The sequence below is a fragment of the Neolamprologus multifasciatus genome, chromosome 5, assembly GCF_963576455.1.
Source record: "Neolamprologus multifasciatus chromosome 5, fNeoMul1.2, whole genome shotgun sequence".
NCBI lineage: Eukaryota > Metazoa > Chordata > Actinopteri > Cichliformes > Cichlidae > Neolamprologus > Neolamprologus multifasciatus.
Genome location: NC_140443.1, coordinates 20,184,307 through 20,208,094, shown reverse-complemented (window position 1 = coordinate 20,208,094; position 23,788 = coordinate 20,184,307). Strand labels below are relative to the sequence as shown.

The 23,788-nt window shown below is 44.0% G+C and overlaps 1 protein-coding gene across 3 annotated transcripts in view; it reads right to left on the bottom strand.

Annotated features, from left to right (window-relative positions):
- celsr2 (cadherin, EGF LAG seven-pass G-type receptor 2) overlaps positions 1–23,757 on the bottom strand; it is a 72,487-nt gene extending 48,730 nt beyond the window's left edge. For all 3 annotated transcript variants that reach the window (XM_085158603.1, XM_085158604.1, XM_085158605.1), the window contains exon 1: positions 18,133–23,757. In XM_085158603.1, the coding sequence (XP_085014729.1) occupies positions 18,133–21,676 (3,544 nt within the window). In that variant the 5' untranslated portion in view covers positions 21,677–23,757. The remainder of the gene's footprint in view (positions 1–18,132) is intronic.
- Positions 23,758–23,788: the final 31 nt, after the last annotated feature.

Here is a 23,788-nt window from a genome sequence, read left to right as displayed (position 1 = left end):
GAATAACACCATAATCTGTATTTGATTATTTTGAACCAGTCTATTTAAAGACTGAAACATTATTATTTTCCAAGAGGAAGCTTACATCAATCCGCCTTTAAAAAGCTACACAGGCTTACTTTGAGGTCACGGCGAGAGACCACTATCATTTTGTCTATCTAGCCGGCCCGCGGGTTTCTGTAGCCTCGAGAGCAAACACAAAGCGGGCTTAATCAAATCAAATGTGTCACTAAAACAAGCCTCGGCCTCTCCCTCCAAAACAATCAATAGGACGCTTTGTTTGGGGTGTCTGGACGCCGGCCAGAGAGCAGAACCTGTGAGCAGGACTCACACAAACAGCACTGCTCAAAGTTACCAGATCCCTGTTTTGGCACCAGACAAGTTTAAACACAAAGTGCCAAGGGGAGGGGGGAAGGGGGAGGGGGAGGAGGAGAGGAAGAAGAGGAAGAGGAGGGTGGGATGGGGACGAGTGGAGAGGGGGGCTCATAGAGGAAGTGAGACAGAGAAGCATGTTTGACACGGCTTTAATCCTTCAGTTTTCACTCAAGCGCTTCCAGCACTGTAATAATACAGGGCCTTAGCAGAGGAAGTGCAGGGAATAAATCAAAGACCAAAAACAAGGAGGGTCGCTCCTAATTCACACTCTACTGTAAACACACACACACACACACCTGTGTACACAAGGAAATGTTTGCAGATAAGCGTCTAGAAGGTGACAAAGAGAAGACAAAGGCAGATGATGCTCTATTTTCTTTTAGAAAAAAAACCCCTAATTTACAGCAGAAGCTACAAAGTTACTGTTTTCATTATGTGTCACACTCATGATTATTGTCATAAACCACTATTTAAAGACTGAAGGTGGAATTTAGGACCTGGTGGCTGGAAAAGAAAAATATGAGGTTTCACAGGATAATCGACCTGTTATTTCAGTGTATTCAGGGCTTAAACCAGTGATTTTAGTGACAGTCTGCTACGATTTGTCTCTGAAATTACTTTCTGATAGCTTATCTGATAACATCTTGATTATTTTCCAAGTGAAACATACAGTACATTAGAAACATATTTCCACAGACTAAATTGAAATATTTCATTTTCCATTTTTTCCCCACCGTGGAAAATATAAAGACTTTATGATTATATGGACGAATTTAGGTATGTGATTCTTCATCTGCTTACTACTAAAGAAATACCCTGTTTGGGCTCTGTTTCTTGCATGCTGCCGCGGCAGAGCGTTTTACTACTACTAAATAAAGTAGTAGTAAAACTTTAACATAACGCAGTGCTTTTTGCAAACTGTAGACACACTTTCTATTAGAAAACTAAATTAGAAAACAACAACCCATTTCATCTATTCAAGTCGTATATTAACTGATACTGTGCAGCAACAGTAGCCAGAACAACACAGCTCTCAGTGAACCGAGGCTCTTAAAGGTTAGACCATGTATGAGGAGAGACATCGCCTTAATTATGTCCTCTGCCAATTCACATTCTTGGATGGGGGACTCGGGCAGCGCTCCAGAGGTAGACGCAGCGCTGGGAAACTGAGCGCGAGGAGAATCTCCTCTGAAAGGAACCAGACCATCCTTCAAAGAGGTCATTCTCCATGGAAGGATACTTCGCTGAAGGAACGGAGGGCAAGCGAAGCATTTTGGGCCAGAAAAGGAGGAAAAGAGAGATGCTTAGTTGGTAACGAGACAAGTTGCCAGCTCTGAAGTGTGACACTGCTTTCAGCCCACTACTCCAACCCCTCTGGGCCTCTGGGTGCCAGGAATGCTCTCAGCTAGGAAGTGGCGCCAGGGAAAAGATTAAACACACACTGTGGCTGCAGCACTGCCAAGGCTGTGTACAGCATTGTGTGTGTTTGTGTGTACATATATATATATATATATATATATATATATATATATATATATATATATATATATATATATATATATATATTTAGAGATGGACCGATCCGATATTACGTATCGGTATCGGTCCGATACTGACCTAAATTACTGGATCGGATATCGGAGAGAAATAAAAAATGTAATCCGATCCATTAAATATCAAAAAAGCACCTCACAAAACTTGGCGACATGGCGAGCCGGAGCAGTGTGGTCACGTGATAGAGCGGCTGTGTGTATTTGTAGCCTGCTAGCAAACATTTCATCTCCGAGGAAGTTATCTCAGAGAGAAGTAAAGCAAGTGTGTAAGTTCATCTCTGAATGTTTGTAAAGCATTCCCGCGTTAAGCTTAACAACCGATATATAGAGCAACTGCCTCTTCTCTCTCTCTCTCTCCTGCTGCTACTTCAATCGTGAAACTGCTTAATGATCAGCTGATCGGCTTTTCTGTCGTGAGTCCGTCTCTCTTCTTTGTTTTTGGCCCACTTTGCACCAGAAAGAGGAAACCAGCGGCTGAACAACAGCAGCACTATTAAGCTTGATAAGCTGTTGTTAGAATTTATTTAATATTACTTTCTACACCAGGATCTTTTTCTATGCAGCTGACGGCTGGTAACTGTGCAGGGGCGGATCTAGCAAAGTTTAGCCAGGGGGGCCGATAGGGCATGAACAGGCAAAAGGGGGCACAAAGACATACTTTCTTTCTTATTCTCATTTAAAATATCTAGCTTTTAATTATTTAATAATTATCTGAATCTTACACCCAAAGTTTTAATCTGATGTAAAATGTATAGAAGTCCATTACTGTATATAGTAACTGTTAAGTCTAATATACCTTAGTACTTTTTAGTAGTAGTACTTTTTCCTTTGGGAAAGTACCATCTGTGAATTCTGCAATTCTGTTGAAGAAAGATGTTGAATCTATTTAATTATTCTTGAAAAATAATTTTTTTCTGTGAATTTTTTCCCCCCTGCATCAAATTAAAGTTGATTACATCGATTAAGCATCATGAGGAAGAGGGTGGTTCCCTATTTTCTTTTGCTGGGAGTTTGCAACCCTATTAGTTAGGTTGCTTAATATTTCTGCTAAGTACTCTTTAAAATACCAGAATAGGGAGGATGGGGTAGGTTTAACTTTATTAAATTGATCAGTGTTGCTGATCTATGAAATATTTTGGGTGCAGTGTGTTTTTTTTACATACAGGTATAACAGAATAGCTTTAGTGTTGTTGTTGTTTTTTAACTTGAGTATGAACTTATACAAAAAGCAGCAAGATATTAAAAAAACAGTTTTACTGATTAAAAAACACACTATATCGGATTCATATCGGTATCGGCAGATATCCAAATTTATGATATCGGTATCGGTATCGGACATAAAAAAGTGGTATCGTGCCATCTCTAATATATATATATATATATGTGTGTGTGTGTGTGTGTCTGTGTCTGTGTCTGTGTGTGTTTGTGGGTGGGTGGTGGCAAGCTATACGTCAATACAAGCAGAGGCGAGATGGTTAGTTTAGTCATTAGTCAACAGCAAGACTTTTTGCATTTATAATTTAATACGTGCACAGATTTTGACGCATTTAAGTGCTTTCAAGTTAAGAGTGGACGAGGACAGGCACTGTCTGATAAAAGCTGAATCGTCTGTGTTGTAAACACAGCACTCTGAAGGTCATGACTCACCTTTTCTAATGTAAAATCCAGCATGTCATCAGAGCCAAATACATTTCCAGCAATAAAGAGACGAATGTAAACAGGTTGTCTCATTATGATTTACAGAGAGGTCTCTCAGCGATGCAGACGGGCCTCGTTTGACTGTAGGTTGAGGCCTCAAGCCAAGAACATAAATTATCAGCCAGGATGTTGCACAGGAGAAATGCTCAGCTTTGCATTTCTGAAATATCAACAAAGCCTGGCTTTAGCGGTAAGGAAATTCAAATAATTCATTGGCATGAATTATATGGACACAAAGAATCTTTACAATGAAGTGCTTGACATAAGGAAATATATACTCAAACCAGACTATATGGATTTCTTTGTAAAGCTTTCTCTGGGTCTTAGTGGCTAAGACTGAGAGAAAGGTCAGGACAAAGAGTGAGAGAGAGAACAAATCAGTGAGACTGGTCTAATTAGACCACAAAGTTGCCATCAAATCTCCCAGCTGAATCCCAGAAAATGTCAACAAAGTCATGGTGGATAAAGATCAGAAAGACTGTGTGACCAAGTTACTGAGAGGACAGAGACATCACCCAGCACTGTGACACTAACCCAGGCCCTCTGAGTCCCCCTGAACTGTGAAGTGACAGTTTATCAGCTATTTACCCTCCTCTCTGTATGCTGGAAGATGTTATTTTGAATTTTAACCTCCTAAGACCCGAACTCTTCCACGGCATGCATTTTTAATTTCTCTTTGATATTTGGGCTGATTGGGGGCCAATGAATGTAAAAACAAAGAATTACCAGGTGTAATACCAAGGGGCTACTTGGGACAACATGCACACACACCTACTGAAATCTGTGGACTTCTTCCTAACCTTACATTTAACTGTACACAAGATTGTAAGATTCTAAGGATACTTGAATGTCCTTAGAAGATTTTTGGTTATATTTTTTAGTGTCACAATGTTAATCGGCTGGTTGCTCCAAAAATATGGTTAAGGCTGAAACATCTGAAACATGGATTTCTGTTTACTCAAGTATGCACATTCAAATTTCCCAGAAACTTTCCTCGAGCGCCATTTAGAGTCTTAACTGAAATGTCTCAATCACTGTATATTTCTCATTTTTTGTGGATTGTATTTTGTTGCTCTTTCCCTGCCCTCTTGTGCCTCTTTCCTGTGTGATTACCTGTTCCTTCTTTCACAGTTCTGTTTCCGGATTTTTTCCTTTCTCTGCTCTTCCTGTGTACCAAACCCCTCATTACCTCAGTTAAGTCTGTGAACCTTTACCTGATCTGCAAAGTTATGCCATCCAAGTTTAATAATTTTAGCCTTTTCACCAAGTTAAAAAAAGGGCTGTAAGTTATTAATAAATGCATGCTAAACTCATGATATTTCCAGCAGCCTCAGCTGTACTTTGTGTTTGGTGCTAATTGGCAAATGTTAGCATACTAAAATGCTAAAATTAGCATGCCAAGTTTAGCATGCTAGATCTTTTTATAGTTAGTACTGTTTAAATATGGACATTATTTATATTATGTCAGCACTGTCGGTGTTGCTCGCTCTTGCTCAGAGCAACTTTAGCAGATGTCACACACATATTAAACACTAATGTGCTGGTTAAACACTGAGCCAATGACAACACCTCCTGTTACAGTGGGGATGGGAAACACATTAGACCTACTATAAAAATAGCATTTATCATAATGACAGTGGAGAGCTGATAAACAATGGCACTCAAACAGCCATTCATCACATGTCTAATGATAGCACCCAAAGAACATCTCACTCAAGCACAACAGCATTTAATCTGTGACCTGGAGAGGTTGATGCTGCTTCAGAGGGGGCTGTGTGTTTCGCTGCAGAACTGTGTCATGTTGGGGGGGGGGGAACCTCCGGGTAAGAAGGTAATGAGGTTGAACAGAGCCCGTCTTAGTTGTTCAGAAGAAACGTACTACAGTATGTGCAGCATGCACCGAGTACTCAGTACATCAAAGAGCACAAAGCCGGGGTCCTATTTCTAAGATCAGCAGGAAGAGCATAAATTAAAAATCACTTCGGAGGGATAAGGCCTGCAAATGTGTTTGCAGTTCGCAGCCTTTACAGCTCCGACCTGCGAGTCGCTCTGCAAACTTACAGGTTTGTTTTTCTTATTTGCATACTTGAGAAAAGATATAAATAAAAAAAAATGAAAAGAAATACCAAGAGAAAATCAAAAGCATATTAATCAGAAATAAATATTACATAATACCATCATCAGTTATATTCTGTACAAAACGTCTCAGAAGGTCCATGTTCATGTCTGTCTTATTGCTACTGACATATCTGCACTAACCTTGATGTCTTAATGCCTGATGGATACATCAGGGGCGACGTGTTCAGTATCACGCTTAAGGATTCTTTGACATGCAGACTAAAGGAGCAGGGGATCAATCCACCAACCGTGGTAGATGACGCCCTCTTTCACTGCGCCACAACCGCTCAGAGGAAACCCCAGCAATCACGTGATCACCTATGAACAATCACTATGTGACAGTGGGATAGAAAAACTCCCTTTTTGCAGGAAGAAACCGGGACGGAAGAAAGTAGAGAAAAATTAAAAAGCAGCTTAAATCTGTAGCAGCATAACTAAGGGAGAGTTCAAGGTCACGTGATCCTGATCCAGCCATAACTACAAGCTTTATCACAACAGGACTAATCAAAATCCTGATAATACTGAATAGTCCAGCCTAGAAGTACTTCATGCATAAGTAATACATCATCATTACAGCATCTATTACTCACTCTGAGACACTCTGAGATAGGATGCTTCTATTTTTAGAGATATTGTGGACAGCGGTCCTACATATGAGTGTAATATGCACATTGAAGGCCATAAAATGGCTCCAAGATTCCTCACAGTGTTACCAGACACCAAGGTAATGCCAGAGTAAGCATCTGGTTAGACACCATGTTTCTGAGGTTTTTAGGGTCAGTTACAATGACAAGTTTTATCTGAATATCAACTTTCAGTCTAGTGAAACTCAGTGAAAGCAGCTCCACTCCAAGGGTTCTTCACTAAGTAGTAGTATAATATTAACAAGCTTACTGTAGTGTGAAACTACTGTCAGAAGTATTCCATTTATGTATGATTAACCAACACCTTACAGTTGTGTCCACACAAGGTCACAGAAAGGCAAGACGTTCATACCGCACAGTCAATCAAACAAACCACAGAGACCGCAGGCTCTGTCGGGCCAACAATAACAGGGACACACACTCATTTCATTTAAATTAAATACTCTTCCCCTGGAGCATCTTTTAATCACACAGACTAATTACTTGAACTCTGCATGTGTGTTTGGGACCCTGATTCATTCACAATTAAATTGTTCTTCTTGTAGCGGCTCACTCGCGTCGCTCCTTTGAGACACATTTATGGCCTGCTTGTCAGTCTGTGGCTAAACTTTGCAGGTGCTGCGACCTGTCGGTATGAAACACTGAAAACAAGTTTGAGGCTACAGAAGACGACTTGTGTTGTGCTGAATTTTGACTTAACAACTTACATTCAAATTGAAGCAATTTTCATGGAAGGTAATTAATAAAAAATTAAACCATACAAACTCCTTTTAACAATTTTATGGAGGTTTTTGTTTTTCTTCTTTTTGATCATTGTTTCCTTGGGAAGCAACTTAATTTGAACACACAGGAAGAGACTAAAGCCCAGCACGACAACAGGCTTAATACCCACCTTCATACCAGTGAGCAAGCTGAGCTTCTATCAACTTCTTCCAATTAAAAAGAAACACTCAAATCAGTCTTGGACAGACACTGGTATGTACTCGTGTGGGCTGAGTTGAAACTGAGTGAAGAAAAAGTCTGTCGTGGTGGTGACGGAGCACTGCGGCCCAGTTCCCTGGCAGACTTTAAAATTGCCTAATATCTATTAGATCAAGCTTATCCAGTTCCTCCTTAATTAAAGCTAAGAGGACTCAGTTTGGTGTTCATTTAATTCAGAAGCAGGAGTCTCAGGTTCTTTTGCTCAAAATGGGGCGCAATAAAATGTGGCCTGTTTGAATTAAGCAGGGCTGAAAGGTGAAGCACACTCAGCTGCGGTCTGAATGGAGACTGTTGGCTGGTTAGTAGGTGGAAATGAGGCATTGCACGGAGGGGTAGCTTTTTCATCCCATTACCCCTAACCCCTCCTCACTCTCCTCCTTTACTGATCCCCTTTAGACAAGCAAAGGCTGAGGCTGACATCCCACCACCCCCACCACTACCAGTACCACAACCCCTCTGCATAAAATGCTCTAACAAATCCTGCCAGGCTTCCACCCACCAGCAGCAGCTCACATCATCATCCACTCATCAGAAATTGAGAAAAGCTTCTCAGGAAAGACCAAAGGCTCAGTCACACCACAGGGAGGTTGCACAGAGCCACAGGTTCCCCCACAAAGACCCACCAGCTTAAAAACTTAAAACTGACAATCGACAAGACTTGGAGAATTTTCAGAAGATTTTTTTCTAAATTGTACTCTATCAATCGCTTCAAAAGCGTCTTAACACTCAGCAATAATCCCTAAATCTCTGAATTGTATTTTTTTTATTCAAACATATATAAAATCTGATGTTAGAGCTTCAGAATAAAGAACTTTGCATTTTATGGAAATTATACAGATGATACATAATGTGTAAATTCCTGCTGTTTAGACACGTTGTTTGGCCTTTTATATTTACTTTAGACTAAACAATACTTTTTGCTTCTTCCTGTTTTCTGTCTATATTTCATCTGCTTTTGTCAAATGAAATCTAAATGCATATTTTTGATTTTACTGCCAAACACACTTCTATGAGAAGGTTTAACATATTTGAGTGGATCCATTTATATGCACAATGTGGAAAAACATACTGGGCCACCTATATATTACGCTGCTAGGAGCTGCTTGGCCTTGGACACCCATGCCGTGAAGCTCCCAGCGCACAGTCTTTGTGCTGATGTTAGTGCCAGGGGAGGTCTGGAGCTCTGCAGTTACTGTGTCAACAGAGCACTGGTGACTCAGAGTCCCTGCTCTTTAACTGCAATTTGTTTTTGTTTCTAAATGCTTCCACTTTGTAATGACACAACTTACAGGTGATCGTAGTGTAGTGAGCTCTTTAAAACATCTGATCAATATAATTCTGTGTCTGAAACATGGTGGATTGTTCCTTACAAGCCTAAAATCCAAAACTGTGGAACAGCTTACCATGCTCTTTTCACACCTTTGACTCTTTGACATCCTTTAAAAGTAGCTTAAACTCATCTGTTGAGAAATGCATTCTGGGTAGTGTTTGTGTGTCCGCTTTACTTTGGCGTGGGCTGGTTTTTAGCTATTTACCTCTGTTAAGGACTCTGTGACTGCTCTTTGTTTCAAAATAAACTTTATTTACTTACTAATAATTTGTCTGCTTGTCTGAACAGGTGAGATGATAAGCTGTGATCATTTCATTGCAGTGCAGTGCAATGTTCTGTTGGGAAACCTTAGGCCCTGACATTCATGTGGAGGTTACTTTGACACGTACCAACCAGCTAATTATTACTGCAGACAAAACACCCCCCCTCAGGGCAGCAGCAGCAACCTGCCACACTGCCAGATCTCAATCTGATCAATCAATCGATCCTTAATTATTCCAGACTCATACTCCATAGAAGCAAAACAAGTCACATAACACAAAAAGAAGAGAAGAACAAATTTAAAAAAATACACCTAAATCACTTTCCCATGAACAGACAACCACGCCAGTGTCTCCACAATGAACACTGACTGCATGTGGTGCCAAACCTTATATCCGTTAAGCCCACAGTGATCTTGTTCTCAAAATTGTTAAGCCTGCAAATATATACAGTAGATTTCTTAATAGAGCTTCAAATGTACTGACTCCTAACATTTCACTTGCACTGAGAAATCTTGGTGTCTTTAATATTAACCTCATGGCGTCGAGCATCATCGAGCGGCGGCACAAGCCCAATTCTCTAAACTCCCACCAAGCAACTGTAGCCATGCCCCAGCGAAAAAAAGCAGGTGGTTTTAATGTTGTGGGATGATTTGTGTGCATTGAGCGACACTATCCGCTATCATCATACATTTATATTGCTGTCTTCGAAGTCAACACAGCTGAGGAAGTAACAGCCTGGAGAGAAAAGCAGGGAGAGCTTCTCTAATCAAGAGAAACATATTTGAACAACTGCAGCTCAAAGCCTTACAGACGGTGACAGGCGACAGAAGCAAATGTGCGCTTGGTTTTTGTATAGCCCTTCTCACCTCAAGTGCATTGTTGGGAAAAACAACACAACTGAACACAAACAGCTCGTGCTTTAACAGAAAGCCCACTTGCAGCTCTCGCACACGGGAGGGAACGGCCAGCACGCTGAAAACTCCTACGCAGCAGATTTACTGCGATCTGTATCCGAGCAGTGTTAGAGCCATTACGTCAAGCAGCAAAAAATACAGCGAGCATCATAACTACCCGTGAGCAAGTTTATTTATGTGATTTGACACCGTTTCATTAAGAAAATACAAGTTAAATAAATTTTGTTTTTATTGTTTTCTGCAGAGCAATTAGGTTTAAATAGAAAGAGACCAGAGATCAGCTGTAATGATAACCACACCACAACAACACATTTCTTCCACCGCCCGTGAAGTCAATAATGAAAACTGCTTGTGTAGCTCAATGTCAACCCAAGGATTTCAATCCTGGGGAGTCGGAGTAAATCCCTCTCTTGATTTCTCCATTCCAGAGGAAAGCTGACTTGGCTGGAGAGAGGCCATCAGTACTCATTTGTGGACCCTGCCAGAGCATCCCCTGATGACACTTTTCTGCTGTTTCTGAAAACCTGCAACAAGAGGACAGCCCACAGATTTCCTTTCCTCTACAGCGAAGCGGCTTCAGAGTCACAGAAAAGAATTCGAGCTGCTCGAATCGGAACATTTACATATCAAAGAAAAACCAATGTCAGCGCAACAGTAAAGAGACATTAGCATGCAGAGACGTGACCAAGCAGGACGCCGCTACTCAAACATACCAACAGCGAATGATGTTGGATCCTGAGCATCCAACAGCAAAGTAACAACTGTCATCCAACTGAGATGCTTTGAAGCAGGAGTCAGCAAAACAGAGCCGGTTTCTGTCTTTGATAGCTCTGCTTTAAAATAAAAAAACAAAAAGAACTTTGCACACTGTGACAGGTGAGATATTTTTAGAAGACGATGTGGAAAACATTCAGTCCAGATCAGGAAATGTGCTCAAAGTAAAAAAGAAAAAAAAACATCTAAGTGAACTCTAAAAATAGTTATTCATTCATTCAAATGTCACCAGACTGTGAAAGTGTAAACACACCATTTCAGCTAACTCAGGATGACACCATCTGTGTAGTGAGCTCCCCACCCTTCAGTCTGTCTTAATATAATTCAGTCAGCAATGAAACCTCTTAAAATTCTGCACCCCAGGGTTCACCACCTCTACCAGTCGCACTTCGTACCCTCGTGTCTAACGGTCCTGTGTTGACAGGTTGAACTGCAGAGCTGAAGCATATGAAACCAGGTCACTGTGAAATCTCGGCCTGGTTCAGTACTAAATGAGTGCAATGTAGCGTAAAGGCAACAGGCTGTTGAATAAACATAATCTGTCACGTTCACAGTGTGAGAAACGTCTTTTCTCGTAGTGATTTCTGGACTCGGGTGGAGCTCTGGTGTTATCGTCACTGCACAGGAGACAAGAAAGTGCTCTGTGTGTTGTTGTTGTCAATGCTGTTGTTGTTGGAGAGCTGTGCTTCCCAGCCCTGATGCACCCCCACAGCATAGAGAGATAAACTTTCAAAGTTTTTCACAGTTTAACTGTCGCTTATGTTGTTTTTGGACAAATTTGCATTTCATCCACCAGCTGTAGATTTAGACAGTCTACCATTTCAAATTCACCTTTTTCAACCCTTTAACATTTCAACAGCTACATTTATCCATCCATTTTCTTCTACTTATCCAATTCATGGTCGCAGTGGGCTTTTACTCCAGCTGTCATATGACTGGAGGCATAGTATGCCCTGAACAGGTCACTACCATATGCATATGTGTTTAAGACAGATAAGGATATTTGGTGAGCCAACATATCGGATCATTTTTCACATTTTTTATGTGGAGTTAGTTGTGCGCTCCACTATCGTTCCTGTAGCAAGTACGTCTGATAAGGACTCACTGTACTTGAGATTTATGTGTTGTTGTTTTTGTTTGTTTGTTTTCTTGGTGATTCACCAAAAGCTTTCTGTAACAGACTGAACTGCAAACCGTGTAATACATGAAGGAACAGCAGGTCTGGTGAGACTCTCCCGTAGCGGACAGGACTGGTGCAAACAAGTGGACACAAAGGCACAAGGAGGTTAGAGGGGTGGGGGCGGTGGGGGCAGCAGCAGACAGAGCCCACTCCGATTGTCTGCTGGGATCTCAAGGACAATGCAGGACAATGCTACGATATATGCAAGCACCACAAGGCCTCGCCCCAGTGATGCGCCGGCCTTAATCCCAAACATGATTTCCCCTCCAAACACATAGATGATGTCATTCACCCGCCCCTCCACCCCAATCTCACCCGCACCTTCACTCTGCACTACCTCACCACCTCTGGACCTTCAGCGCAACCAAGCGTGTAGCAGCGAGGCCCACGGGAGGATGTTTTGCTGCCAAGAAACATGCGGGCGGCAAGAAATCGGAGACCCTCTGAGTGCATCTGTGTCACAAATCAAAGAGCTTAAAGAGGACACTATCAAATGTCCATGTGCTTAAAACTCTCTGGTGCTTTCAAAACAGAGTGCCTCTGAAGTCTCACATGCACTTTAGCATTCAAAAACACAGCGGATGGAAACTTTATATCTGCAGTCAGGTGTCGGCCGACTCTCTTCGTGTCCTGTTAAAATGAAAGCAGCCGGCAGGACAGGTCAGTGTGTCCCGCAGCATTACAGGTCCACAGAGAGCCTTACATGCTTCACTGGAAAAACGGAGATGCGGACAGTTGCTCTTTAGAACTTTATGGGTCTCCCCTCCCCCCCCCCTATCTTTGCTCCACAAAAGAGGCCTTACCCCCTCATCCCCACCCACAAGGAATTTCTCAGGCATTGCTGGGTTCACCATGACAACTGTGTGCTTAACAAAGCATTTCTCTTAGGCATTCTTCCTTTCACAGGGGAGAGAGAGAAGGGGAGGAGGGGGGGACAACAGTCAAAGGAGGGAGGGAGAGGAAGGGGAGGACGGGGATAAAGAGGGAGGGTGGAGGAGCTCGAAATGATGGGAGGGAACAGTGGAGGTTGCAGGGGTGAGAGCCATAGACCCGGGCAGATAGGAGAAAAATGGGAAATGGTGACAGGCAAACAAAAAGAGGGAAAGAGAAACAGGATCAAGGTGATAGGTGATGTTAAAGGGATAAAAAAAAAAAGAAAAGAAACAGTGCTACAAACATTCCACGCAAGCCTGCGAGTGTGACTAACGCCATCCAGGGAGGGAGGCAGGAAGAATGGAAGGAGTTAGGCGTTACAGATGACTCGAGCTTCGTAAGCAGTGACTTTGATTCCTGCGAATTGAGAGCAAGAGGAAAACTGAAATTTATCAAACATAAAGAGCACAGGCTCTACTAATTATATGAGAGTGTGGAGAAAAGTAATCAGGGCGGTCCAGCTGTTGAGGCCCACACACACACACACAGAAATATACCAGATATGTGCAGCTTGATGGGCTAGTGTAACAGAAGACAATCCCCTCGAGAAAGTCCAACCACAGACAGCTTAAAGGTTTAATAGATCCTAATGAAATTACACACACTGTGAATGAGTTGGCTGTTATATACATGGCACTTGGTGCAGCAGAGTCCCCACCATTAAAATTCCTGCCCTATAGTTTTATCTGACAAAAATAAAAAAGCCAACATGGAATTCAAGCGTCTGGATATCTTATGTGCCAAATTATCTTTTGAGAAAAAAAGAAAAAAATCTTGACTCATTTGAGCATATTTGTCGCCTTCCCCAGTTGGTCGGGCTTAATGCCAGCGGCTTTGGCTCGAACACACATTTGACAGAGTAGCAGCTTAACCTTGCAGCATTCGCAGCCACTTCAGACTCACACTTGAAAGTTAAAAGGGTGTTCCCTCCACACAGTGACCAGACAGAGACAATACCCGCTGTCCACCATGTAACTTGAGCGCCTGCACAACCCGCAGTGTGATGTGAGCTGAATCGCTCTGCCGTCTTTAGTGGTGGAGGCGTGTTTGTCTGTTAAATTTTAGCACTCATGCTTTCAAAGTGGGGGCACGGTGTTGGCAGAATATCAGAATATGATTAAAAGGGACAAAGTGTCCTGGTGTCACACTGGGGATGAGGTGGGTACTATGTTCTAACAGTTTGCAGAGTATAAAGCTAAACCGTGCCAGTCACTTTAGAGTGCAACAAATATGCAGGCAAATGAGCGGACCTCACATTTAGCAGTGTGAGATAATGATTAGCTACACTTTCTATATGAAAATTAACAGGGCTTTACGGATGAAAGAAAAGCAGAGAAACAATCTCTGCAATCAAATGCAAACACCTATTTATGCAGGCTCACGCTTGCCTGGGAACAGTAGATGAGGCCCCGGGTATGTCAATACTAGTCTGACAGATCTAAGGATACAGATGCAGAATGCCTAATCCCATGGATGAAAACCTGTGTCTCATGCTGCAGTGTGAGGGGAATTCTCTTCATAACACTGAAGCGACATGATATAAAACATGCAAGAAAAAAAGAAAGTCTCCATTTTGTCAAATGCTGAGTTGCAAAACAACAGTTTCCTCAAAGCTGAAATCAAAAGACCCGATTCTGTGTTTATGAGTCTATTTTCACCCACTCAGTATGAGACAGGCTCAAATACCTGCACACCACTGCTGTAAATCTGGTTCCTTCCCTGGCTAACATAATTAAACTGTTATGATTACTAATTTATGCAAGTGCACACAGCCAGTAAGATCCCCAGGCTACGTGATTGTCAGATGTATTGTGAAGAACCTGCTTATTGGCTCTGAGTGATTGTAGTGCCAATTTGAATAGCAATGAGGGACTACTGTTGCTGCTGGATAACATGTATTTCCTCACTAATTATCTTACCCAAATCATAAAGAAATCCACGGGCATATCAAACCCACCTGAAGAAATCTTAGCAAATCTTAGCAAGATAAAGTTTGATCATCTCTATGAAAGCAGATATTAGGCCGTCCCGGGTCATCATTTCTGAGGCAAGCTTTCCAATTCAACACTTTCTCCTTCTGTTTACTGTGCATGACCTCTTTGTACAGATACTAATGCCTACTACTTTATTTACTTAACTACTTAATTTTGGCCACATCACTTTAAATGTGGTTTAGTTTCAACATTTAGCTTTATAAACACTACATCCTTCCATCCTCTTCCGCTTATCCAGCTCAGAGTCACGGGCAGGCTGTAGCCTATCCCAGCCGCCATGAGGACAGGTCGCCAGTCTGACGCAGGGGTAACACAGAGAGACAGAAAACCATTCACAATCACACCTATGGACAATTTAGAGTCATCAATTAACCTAACCCCACTAACTGCATGTCTTTGGACTGTGGGAGGAAGTGGGGTACCCGGTGAGAACCCACGCAAACACAGGGAGAACATGCAAACTCCACACAGAAAGGCAGGTGGTGGATTTGCTGCCTGGGCCTGCTTGCTGTGGGGAAACAGTGCTAACCACTGCTTTGAGAGGGGCAATGTCGTTTGATAGTGATTTATTACATATACATATATATACTGTACTGGCATGTATGTTGTCTGATATGAAAACATATTTTTACAAAAACAGTAAGAAAATAAAGTTTAGGTCATTTCTAAACTGTGTATATCACATCACAGAATGGTGGTGCGGAGTCATTGCTAAATGGTAAATGTACTAGTACTTACACAGCACTTTTCTACTTCTACTACAATTCTCACATTCACACAGACTCTATCCCATAAAGCAGGCACTAAACACACACTCACACTCTGATCGGGAGTAATTTGGAGTTCAGTGTCTTAATCAAGGACACTTGGCCGTGCTGACTGGATGAGCCTGGGATCAAAGCCCTGACCATCCCGCTGGCAGATGACCCGGTCTGAGCAACAGCCACTGCCCTTCTCATTGCGATACATTTCTAACCAGATTGTTAAACACTGCACATTTTTTCATTTAATAGTTGGGCTCCTCGAAACTCATTCAGTAAATAATTAACCTGCAAAGCACAACGGGGGATCGTTTAATGTTCTTTGAATCACACTGCTCCGTTTATATTTTTAAGAACTAGACCAAAAACTGTATGTGCAGTTTGCAACACTTTGTATATTTCATGTGGTTTTCCTAAATGCTTAACTGTGCAACAAGGAGGTCTTTTCAAACTTTTTGTTGTGCTGAACTACAGTACAAGTTAGGAATTTTAGTCAGTATGGCAATATCAAAAACGACAAAATCCAACGATCACTTCAGCAGTTATTTATGACATTTAAGTCACAGACTGTTTTATATCTGAGATCACTCAACAACAATCCGAGTGGAAGTGACACTCGGTGCAAAACGGGTTATTTTACCAAACCTAACTTTGGGGGGATGGTGTGGATTATTTAAAGGTTACCTTCTCAAAGATGGTGCATATGAAACACTTTAAACTTAAAGCAAAGTGTTGCCACATTTAAACTATTACATCTATTTCGGTGTGAAGAGCGGTGCCCAGAAGTGATGTTAATCACAGTCCAACAACGTACAAAGGAGCCCATCAAAAATCGTCCATCATAAGGGGCCTCTTAAACAGTAGCATAAAGAGAAAGATAATGGGAAGACCTGGGAGGTCCCTGGAGGGGAAAGCCTTTGAAAATTGGGGTCAGCAGGATCTATAGAAGGAGCTCATATTTCTGCCCCATCTCCTCCTCCAGCAGCTCCTGTCTAATGACTTTTCTGCTGGTTTACAGTACCGCTGTATTTTCCAACTTGTATTCACTGTACATACACACAAAAAACTCCTTCACCTCCCCTCTGTCCTCCAGCCTTCCTCTATCTCCTTCTGTCTCCTGCAGGGGTGCTAACACATAAACCCCAGCAGGTGCTCGACGCACTGGGGGGACCACGGCCTCTAATTGGTCTTTGGTGGAGTCACAGCTGTTACCCCCAACCACAGCCTGGTATGAGCTCAAGCGCCTGCCCCTTAATCGACGGCTTACCATTGTTCTCCAGAGAGTCGAAGCTCAGCTCAAATCTATCAAAACGACTACCCACGCTAACCAGTCCGTGCAACACCCGTCAGCCAGCGAATGCACACTTCTGCTGCCATCAAAGAAGACCAACACAAAGGTTTCTGCCAGCCTTAATCTGCTCTTTTCCTGTTAAATTGCTATTTTCATCTTTAACCTTCCTGTCCAATCTCTTAATACTGTTCCCAGCTCCTTTCCCCCTCTCTTAGCTTGTGCCAAGGTCAAAGAGAAGGCAGATTTACAGCAGATCACACTGCGTCAAATAAGCTCCAACAGAGGGTAAAAACAACACCGTCACCACCCCTCCTTCCCATCGCCCCTCTCCACCCACACACAACCACACACTTTCTTTGGGTGCAATTTAGGTTCAGTTTCATTAAAGGAGCAAATAAAACTCTGTAATTTGTGCTGACACGCAAAATGAACGGTGCAGGGGAGACAGACAGTTCAAGACATGCAGAGTAAGAAAAAGAGAACAACTGAAGAATGTCTGGAGCTCATTTTAGACCTGAGTGACATTTCCTTTCCCAATTCATGAACAGAAAAATCAGCATATTTCGTCGATGTGAACTTTATGTGATTCAAAAGCATCATCAAACCAGGATTATCAGTTTTCACCATCCTGGCTGCTATTGAATGTAAGCATTTTCTGTCAAATTAGAACAAAAGAACAGGGCTTGACACACACATCAACTCTTCATTCAAACAAAAAAAAAAAAAAAAACCCACACTAACAAACAAAATAAAGCTGCACATATGAACCATTATTGAATTATGCCTTTCATTGTATGAGTGAGCATGACGGGCAATTATGGGACATGATCAGTCTGCCACTGGAGACTCTACTCACTCAGACAAACAGCTATTTATATCTTGACAATAGACTGAGCTAAACCAGGATCGTGTATATAACCAGGGGACTAAAATACATGTGTCAAAAAAGTCCCCCATTAAATCAGCCAAATTAAACAATTAATAAGAAAGGAAATGCTTTAGTGCACTTTTATGACCCTGAGTGATTTTTCCTGTAAAGTGGAGTGAATTACAAATATGCTTTAATGAATATTAATCCTCCTTCATGAATATTTCTATTACAGGAGAATCACGCTGGAATACTCAAGCCAAGAGAGACACACTTAAGCCGTCATTGCTTCCATTACCCAGTGAAATGGAGAGAAAATGTAAATGAAGAGACACTACGCGTTAATAGAATCAGTAAGAATACACCCCTGTAAGCCTGCACTCCCATTACTGCGCTTTTTTTCATTCACTGGGTGGAGTGGAGGTGGATTACAGAGAGTTATCTAACAATCTCACCTGACACTGAGATCCTCATGGAGGCCTCCAGGGGCCGGTTGTTATCCAGGGCCTGGCTCAGCTGGATCTCTCCTGTGCTTTGGTTCAGGAGGACCAGCTTCAGCTCGTTTCCCACGTCAAAGCTGTAGTGCAGCTGATCGGAGACGTCTGGGTCGTACGCGGGGATGCGTCCGATCACTCCAGTGGGAAAACTGCTCGATTTGTCGGTCACATAGTTGTTAAAGATGATCTGGAAGTTTTTGAGGACTGGCACGTTGTCGTTCTTGTCCACAAGTTTGATGTGGACTGTGGCTCGGCTCACGAGAGGCGCAGAGGTGGCCTGGACCACAATGACGTACTCAGACCTCAACTCATAGTCCAGGTCTATTAAAGCTGTCAGCTCTCCGGAGAAGATATCCAGCTGAAACACCTCTGGGATGTTTCCCTCCACTATCTGATACATAATCTGTGCATTGCTGCCTTCATCTGGATCTGTGGCTGAGATATGTGCAACCACGAGGCCTATGGGGCTGTTTTCCTCCACCATAATGTCAAACTCGTCTTTCTCGAACACAGGAGGGTTGTCATTCACGTCTAGGATTGTTACTTGAATGTTTACTGGTGTTTTCAGGGCAGGGATACCTTTATCTACTGCAAATGCCTGCAGGGTGTAAATGGGCACATTTTCTCTGTCAAGCCTGCGCAGAGTGCGAACAATGCCGGAGGTGGATTCAATTATAAAGTCTCCATCGCCATCCTCCCCACCCTGGAAGGTGTAGAAAACTCTGCCATTGAGGCCAGAGTCTCTGTCGGTGGCAGAAACCTGGACCACGCTGGTGAACACGGGCACGTCTTCCATAATCGCACCAACGTAGTGATCTCTGAGGAAACGGGGAGAGTTGTCGTTCACATCGTTCACAAGTATCTCCAGGTAGGTGGTGTCAGATTTCTGTGGGATGCCGTTATCCCGCGCAGTGATGGCCAGCGTATAGGAAACCTGGTCCTCGTAGTCCAGTTCCATCTGCGTGGTGACAGCTCCCGTGTCGGGGTCGATGTCAAACTGAGGAATGCTGTCATCCATGAAGTAGGTGATGCGCGCGTTCTCGCCCGTGTCCTCATCTGTGGCACTGATGACGACCACGGTGGTGCCCATGGGTTTGTCCTCATTAATGCTGACGGTGTAATGTGAGCTCTGAAACACGGGCCGGTGTGTGTTGGCGTCAGTGACGTTAACAAACACCTTGGCGGTGTCAAAGCGGGTGCCGTCGCTCGCCGTGACAGTGAGGACGTACTGGCGTTCCAGTTTGTAGTCCAGAGGCAAAGCCAGCGTAATGAGCCCACCCCCGCTCTGGCTCGTGATGGAGAATCTGTTGCGGGTGTTTCCACTCGCGATCTGATACGTCACCACGCTGTTGATGTCCTGGTCCACAGCTGACACGGTCACCACGCTGGTCCCCACGGCCGCGTCTTCATTTAGTCTCATGTAATACGCCTTCTGCGTGAACTCTGGGTTGTTGTCGTTGACGTCCAGGATCGTCATGCTGATGCTGGCTGAAGATGACATGACGGGGTAGCCGTGATCACGTGCCTCCACTCCGAAGTTGTAAAAGTCCACGCTCTCCCTGTCCAGCTCGGCTGCGACTACAATCCACCCCGTGCTGTTATTGATGGAGAAGGGGAAGTTTGGTGTGGTTTCAGTGAGCCGATACTCCAGCCTGGAGTTTTCTCCAGAGTCTGCATCGACAGCCTGGATGTGGATGATGGAGTAACCCAGCGGCACATTTTCCAGCACGGTGGCCTGGAATGGCGTGCTGACAAAAATGGGGGCGTTGTCGTTAACATCCAGCACCTGCACCGTAACCAGGCCGCTGATGTTGGACAGCGGTGGGCGTCCCCCATCCTGAGCTCTGATTCTCAGCGTGTATTCTTTGTTCGCCTCATAATCCAGGTGGCTCACCAGGTCCATTTTACCTGTCTGAGCATCGATATAAAACTGCCCGCGGGTGTTTCCGCTCATGATGCTGAAGTGAACGACAGCGTTGCTCCCTCTGTCCTGATCTGTTGCGGTGACCTGCAGGATCTCTGTGTTAGGGGTCATGTCCTCTGGCACCTGGACCACATAGCGCTTTTCACTGAACTGAGGAGCGTTATCGTTATCATCTTCTACCACAATGTGAACAGTAGCTGTGGCGCTGCGGGGCCCGGGGTCACGACCTTGGTCATTCGCCTCAACTAACAGCATATAGGCTTCCACCTCTTCTCTGTCCACCAGCCCCTTAGTGCGAATTACGCCAGACCTGGAATCAATCTCAAACACATCATTGGACCCATTATTGTTGAGGATGTTATATAGGATGTTCCCATTAATGGGGGCATCTCCGTCTGTCGCCCTCACTGTTAACACCTCATAGCCTATTTCTAAGTTCTCCCTGATACTTTCCTTATAGTCCTGTTGCTCAAACACAGGGCTGTGATCGTTAGTGTCACTGACTGTGATAGTGAGTGTGGCCATGGCTGTGCGCCGGGGTGTGCCGTGGTCCACTGCGGTCACACGAAACACATGGGTGTCTTTTGTTTCCCGGTCCAGCACTTCTACTGTAGACACAGCACCGCTGGACGGGTCCACAGCAAAAAGATGGTTCGAGCGGCTGTCAAAGAGAGCTTCAATAAAATACTCCAGCCTGCCTGCCTCGCCTTCATCCACATCCACTGCTTTCAAAACAACAACAGGAGTCCCGGCGGGCTTATTCTCTGCCACAGACACTTGATACATTGGTGGCTGAAACTGGGGGCTGTTGTTGATGCTTCTTCTACTCCTCCTGCTTAAAATCCCTGAATCAGACTGAGCTGCCCTTTGTAACAGCTTCTCTATGTGGCCCTGCCTAAAGGGGCCCTCTCCCACACGCCAGTGGATAAAGATGGGGCTGACTTGAACATTCAGCCCACTCCCTGTGAGTACATCACAGAGGACGTCCAGCTCCAGGAGAGTGTCCTGCCTCCAGCACAGCTTCTCAGACACAAACAAGTTCCCTTCGTTGAAATAAAACTCACGGCTGTTGGTGACTTTGCAGCGGATCGGAGGGCCAGGCAGTAGACCTCCCACTGGGAATAGAGCAGAATCTGCTCGGTGGCACTCTAAGCTGTGATGGCTGTGGGTACTGAACAAAGTGAGGACCTCCATGTCCCACTGAGGTTTTCTTTTACGCGTGTTTGAACAGTTTCTACCGTGTACATGCACCTGGTACTGGCTGGTGAGGAGGTGCCTGTAGCCGGAGTCCGCGCAGTCCTCCACGGTGTACAAGGTGAAGGGGTTTGAGCGCAGCGAGGGGCACTTTATGGAGCCCGAAACAAACACGATGGCCGCTGCCGCGTCAGTCTCCAGGAACCCCTCGGTGAATTTTGGAGCCAGCACCTGATCCAGAGTGCACTGCGCGCCCCGCTCCGCGCCGGCCACCACCGCGCTCGCTCCGGCATCCTCACCGATGTGAACAACGTAACAGCGGATCAGTGGGATCAGTTTACAACAGCAGAGTAACAGCAACAAATCCCATTTAACGAAGTGCATCGCTCCTCAGTTTGTGCGCCCGTGTGGCGAATTCTGCGGCTCCTAATTTCTTTAAACTTTCCACCGGTAAGTTTCCCTTTGTTGAAGAAGAGCCATGCTCTCAGCGGGCGCACTCCTCTCCGCTCACTCCAGCTGACGTTTTTAAGAGGTTAACCCGCTGTAACCTTGGCCGGAGCTGCTCTCACATCCACACAAACGCACACACACACACACACACTCATACACGCCGGCTACAGCAGCAGCAGCAAAACCTCCGCTCCGTCCGCGCAACTCAGCTTCAATGAGAAAAATGGCTCCTGCTCCCCCCCGTGTCTCCAGGCTCCTCATTATAATAAACCTGTGTGTGTGTGAGAGAAAGAGAGAGAGAGGAAGAGAGAAGCTCTATAGGGGTCTAAGGACTTGACAGAAAGCCTGCCACTGGAGATAAATGGAAACTTCCCATAAGCGTCATTAATTAACGCAGAACAACAGCAGCAATTCAGAGTCGGATTAAGGAGTTCATTAGACAACATTCAGTTCATTAGTATAGTATTAATGCTGCACTCACTAATAACGACTAAGAAGAACTGTTTTGATCACGCCCAATACCCACCACTCACCTCCGGAATGGTTTGGCTCATTAACCGGTCGGAATTCCTTAAATTGTGGGTTTTGGCTGACCTTGTTTCAACCCAAGATAAGTTGCATTCTCGGGCTCATGTTAAAAAGAGGAGGATTACATTTCAGCTACATTCAAGTCATCTTTGTTTAGCGGCTGTTTTCTTCAGATCCACTAATTCCCGTGCTTTGTTTTCCCGAAGGCTTCATTCACCTGCTCTTACTTAAAGAGCAGTAAAAGCAACATCCGAATACCAGTAGAAACACCCGAATCACAAGAGGCATTCGTGCAGATAGGCTCCAGAAGTTAGGAACTTTTCAATTTACTCAAATATTCAGAGCAACACATATTAATCTAAAGCGATGATAACAATATTCAGTTTGGGTGCGGAGCAGCAGGGCGCAACTTTGGACTGAAACTCGGCGCTTCGCTGATGTTCTGAGTGCGCCTGACACCTGCTGGGCAAACTGCAGCCACACAGCCAAGAGAGGATCCTCCTGGAAGCTCGCTCAAAACTGCTCATGTTCATGTCTGCTTGTTGCTTCAGTGAATGAACATGTAAAAAATAAATAAATCCGTTTTGACACAGCAGCATAAATAATGAAATGACAGCATGATGGGAAGTGTCTCAGCACAAAGTCCATGCAGTTGTCAGTGCTGAGTTTTCTAAGACCCTTTTGGACTTTTTAGATTAGATTAGATTAGATTAGATGAAACTTTATTAATCCCTCGGGTGGGTTCCTCCGGGAAATTCAGTTTTTTGTTGTTGTTTTTTTGTAGACAAACAACAACGAAAATAGTGTTTATAAAAGATGGCACACTAAATCTGGCCAATTCCATAATCTAAAGATTATGCCTGTTTCAGCTCCGAAGGGAACGGCACCATCACACTTTAATGTCTGTTGACCAGTTGCCCTGACATCTCATGTGATGAAGTCTTGGTTTCGTATCGCTCTGCAATTTGCATACCAACCAAATCTGACAGCGGATGATGCAGAGCTCACTCCCAGAAGTGAATGTCCTGCGAGGACCAAGCTCTCCTACAGTGCATTCACCATCTTCAGACTGCTGCTATTGAGGGAGACACTGCAAGCGATGACTGAGCAGTCCTCTGTCTTATGTTGATGGGTAGTAGTTGGAAGCATAACCGATGGGCTAAAGGAGGAGTACAGAGCACTAGGGGATGATTTTGTTGGCTAGTCTGAGAGAAATCTAAATGTAAACAACACTAAAGAGATGGTTGTTGTTTTTCAGAAGGAAGAGGGTGGTGGAACACCCATGTCTATCCTGGGACAGGATGTTGATGTTGTGGAGGTGGACAAGTACCTGAGCGACCAGCACAGACGGTGACTAACAGGCTCTGTATCGTAAGGACAATGACATCCTTCAGTGTGTGCAGCAAAATGTTGGAGATCTTCATTCAAAACTCAGCTGTGGTGAGCTTTCAAAGAGCTGACACAATTAGACTGGTCTGTGATTGGCTACAAACCTGTCACTTTTGAAGGTGTGGCGGA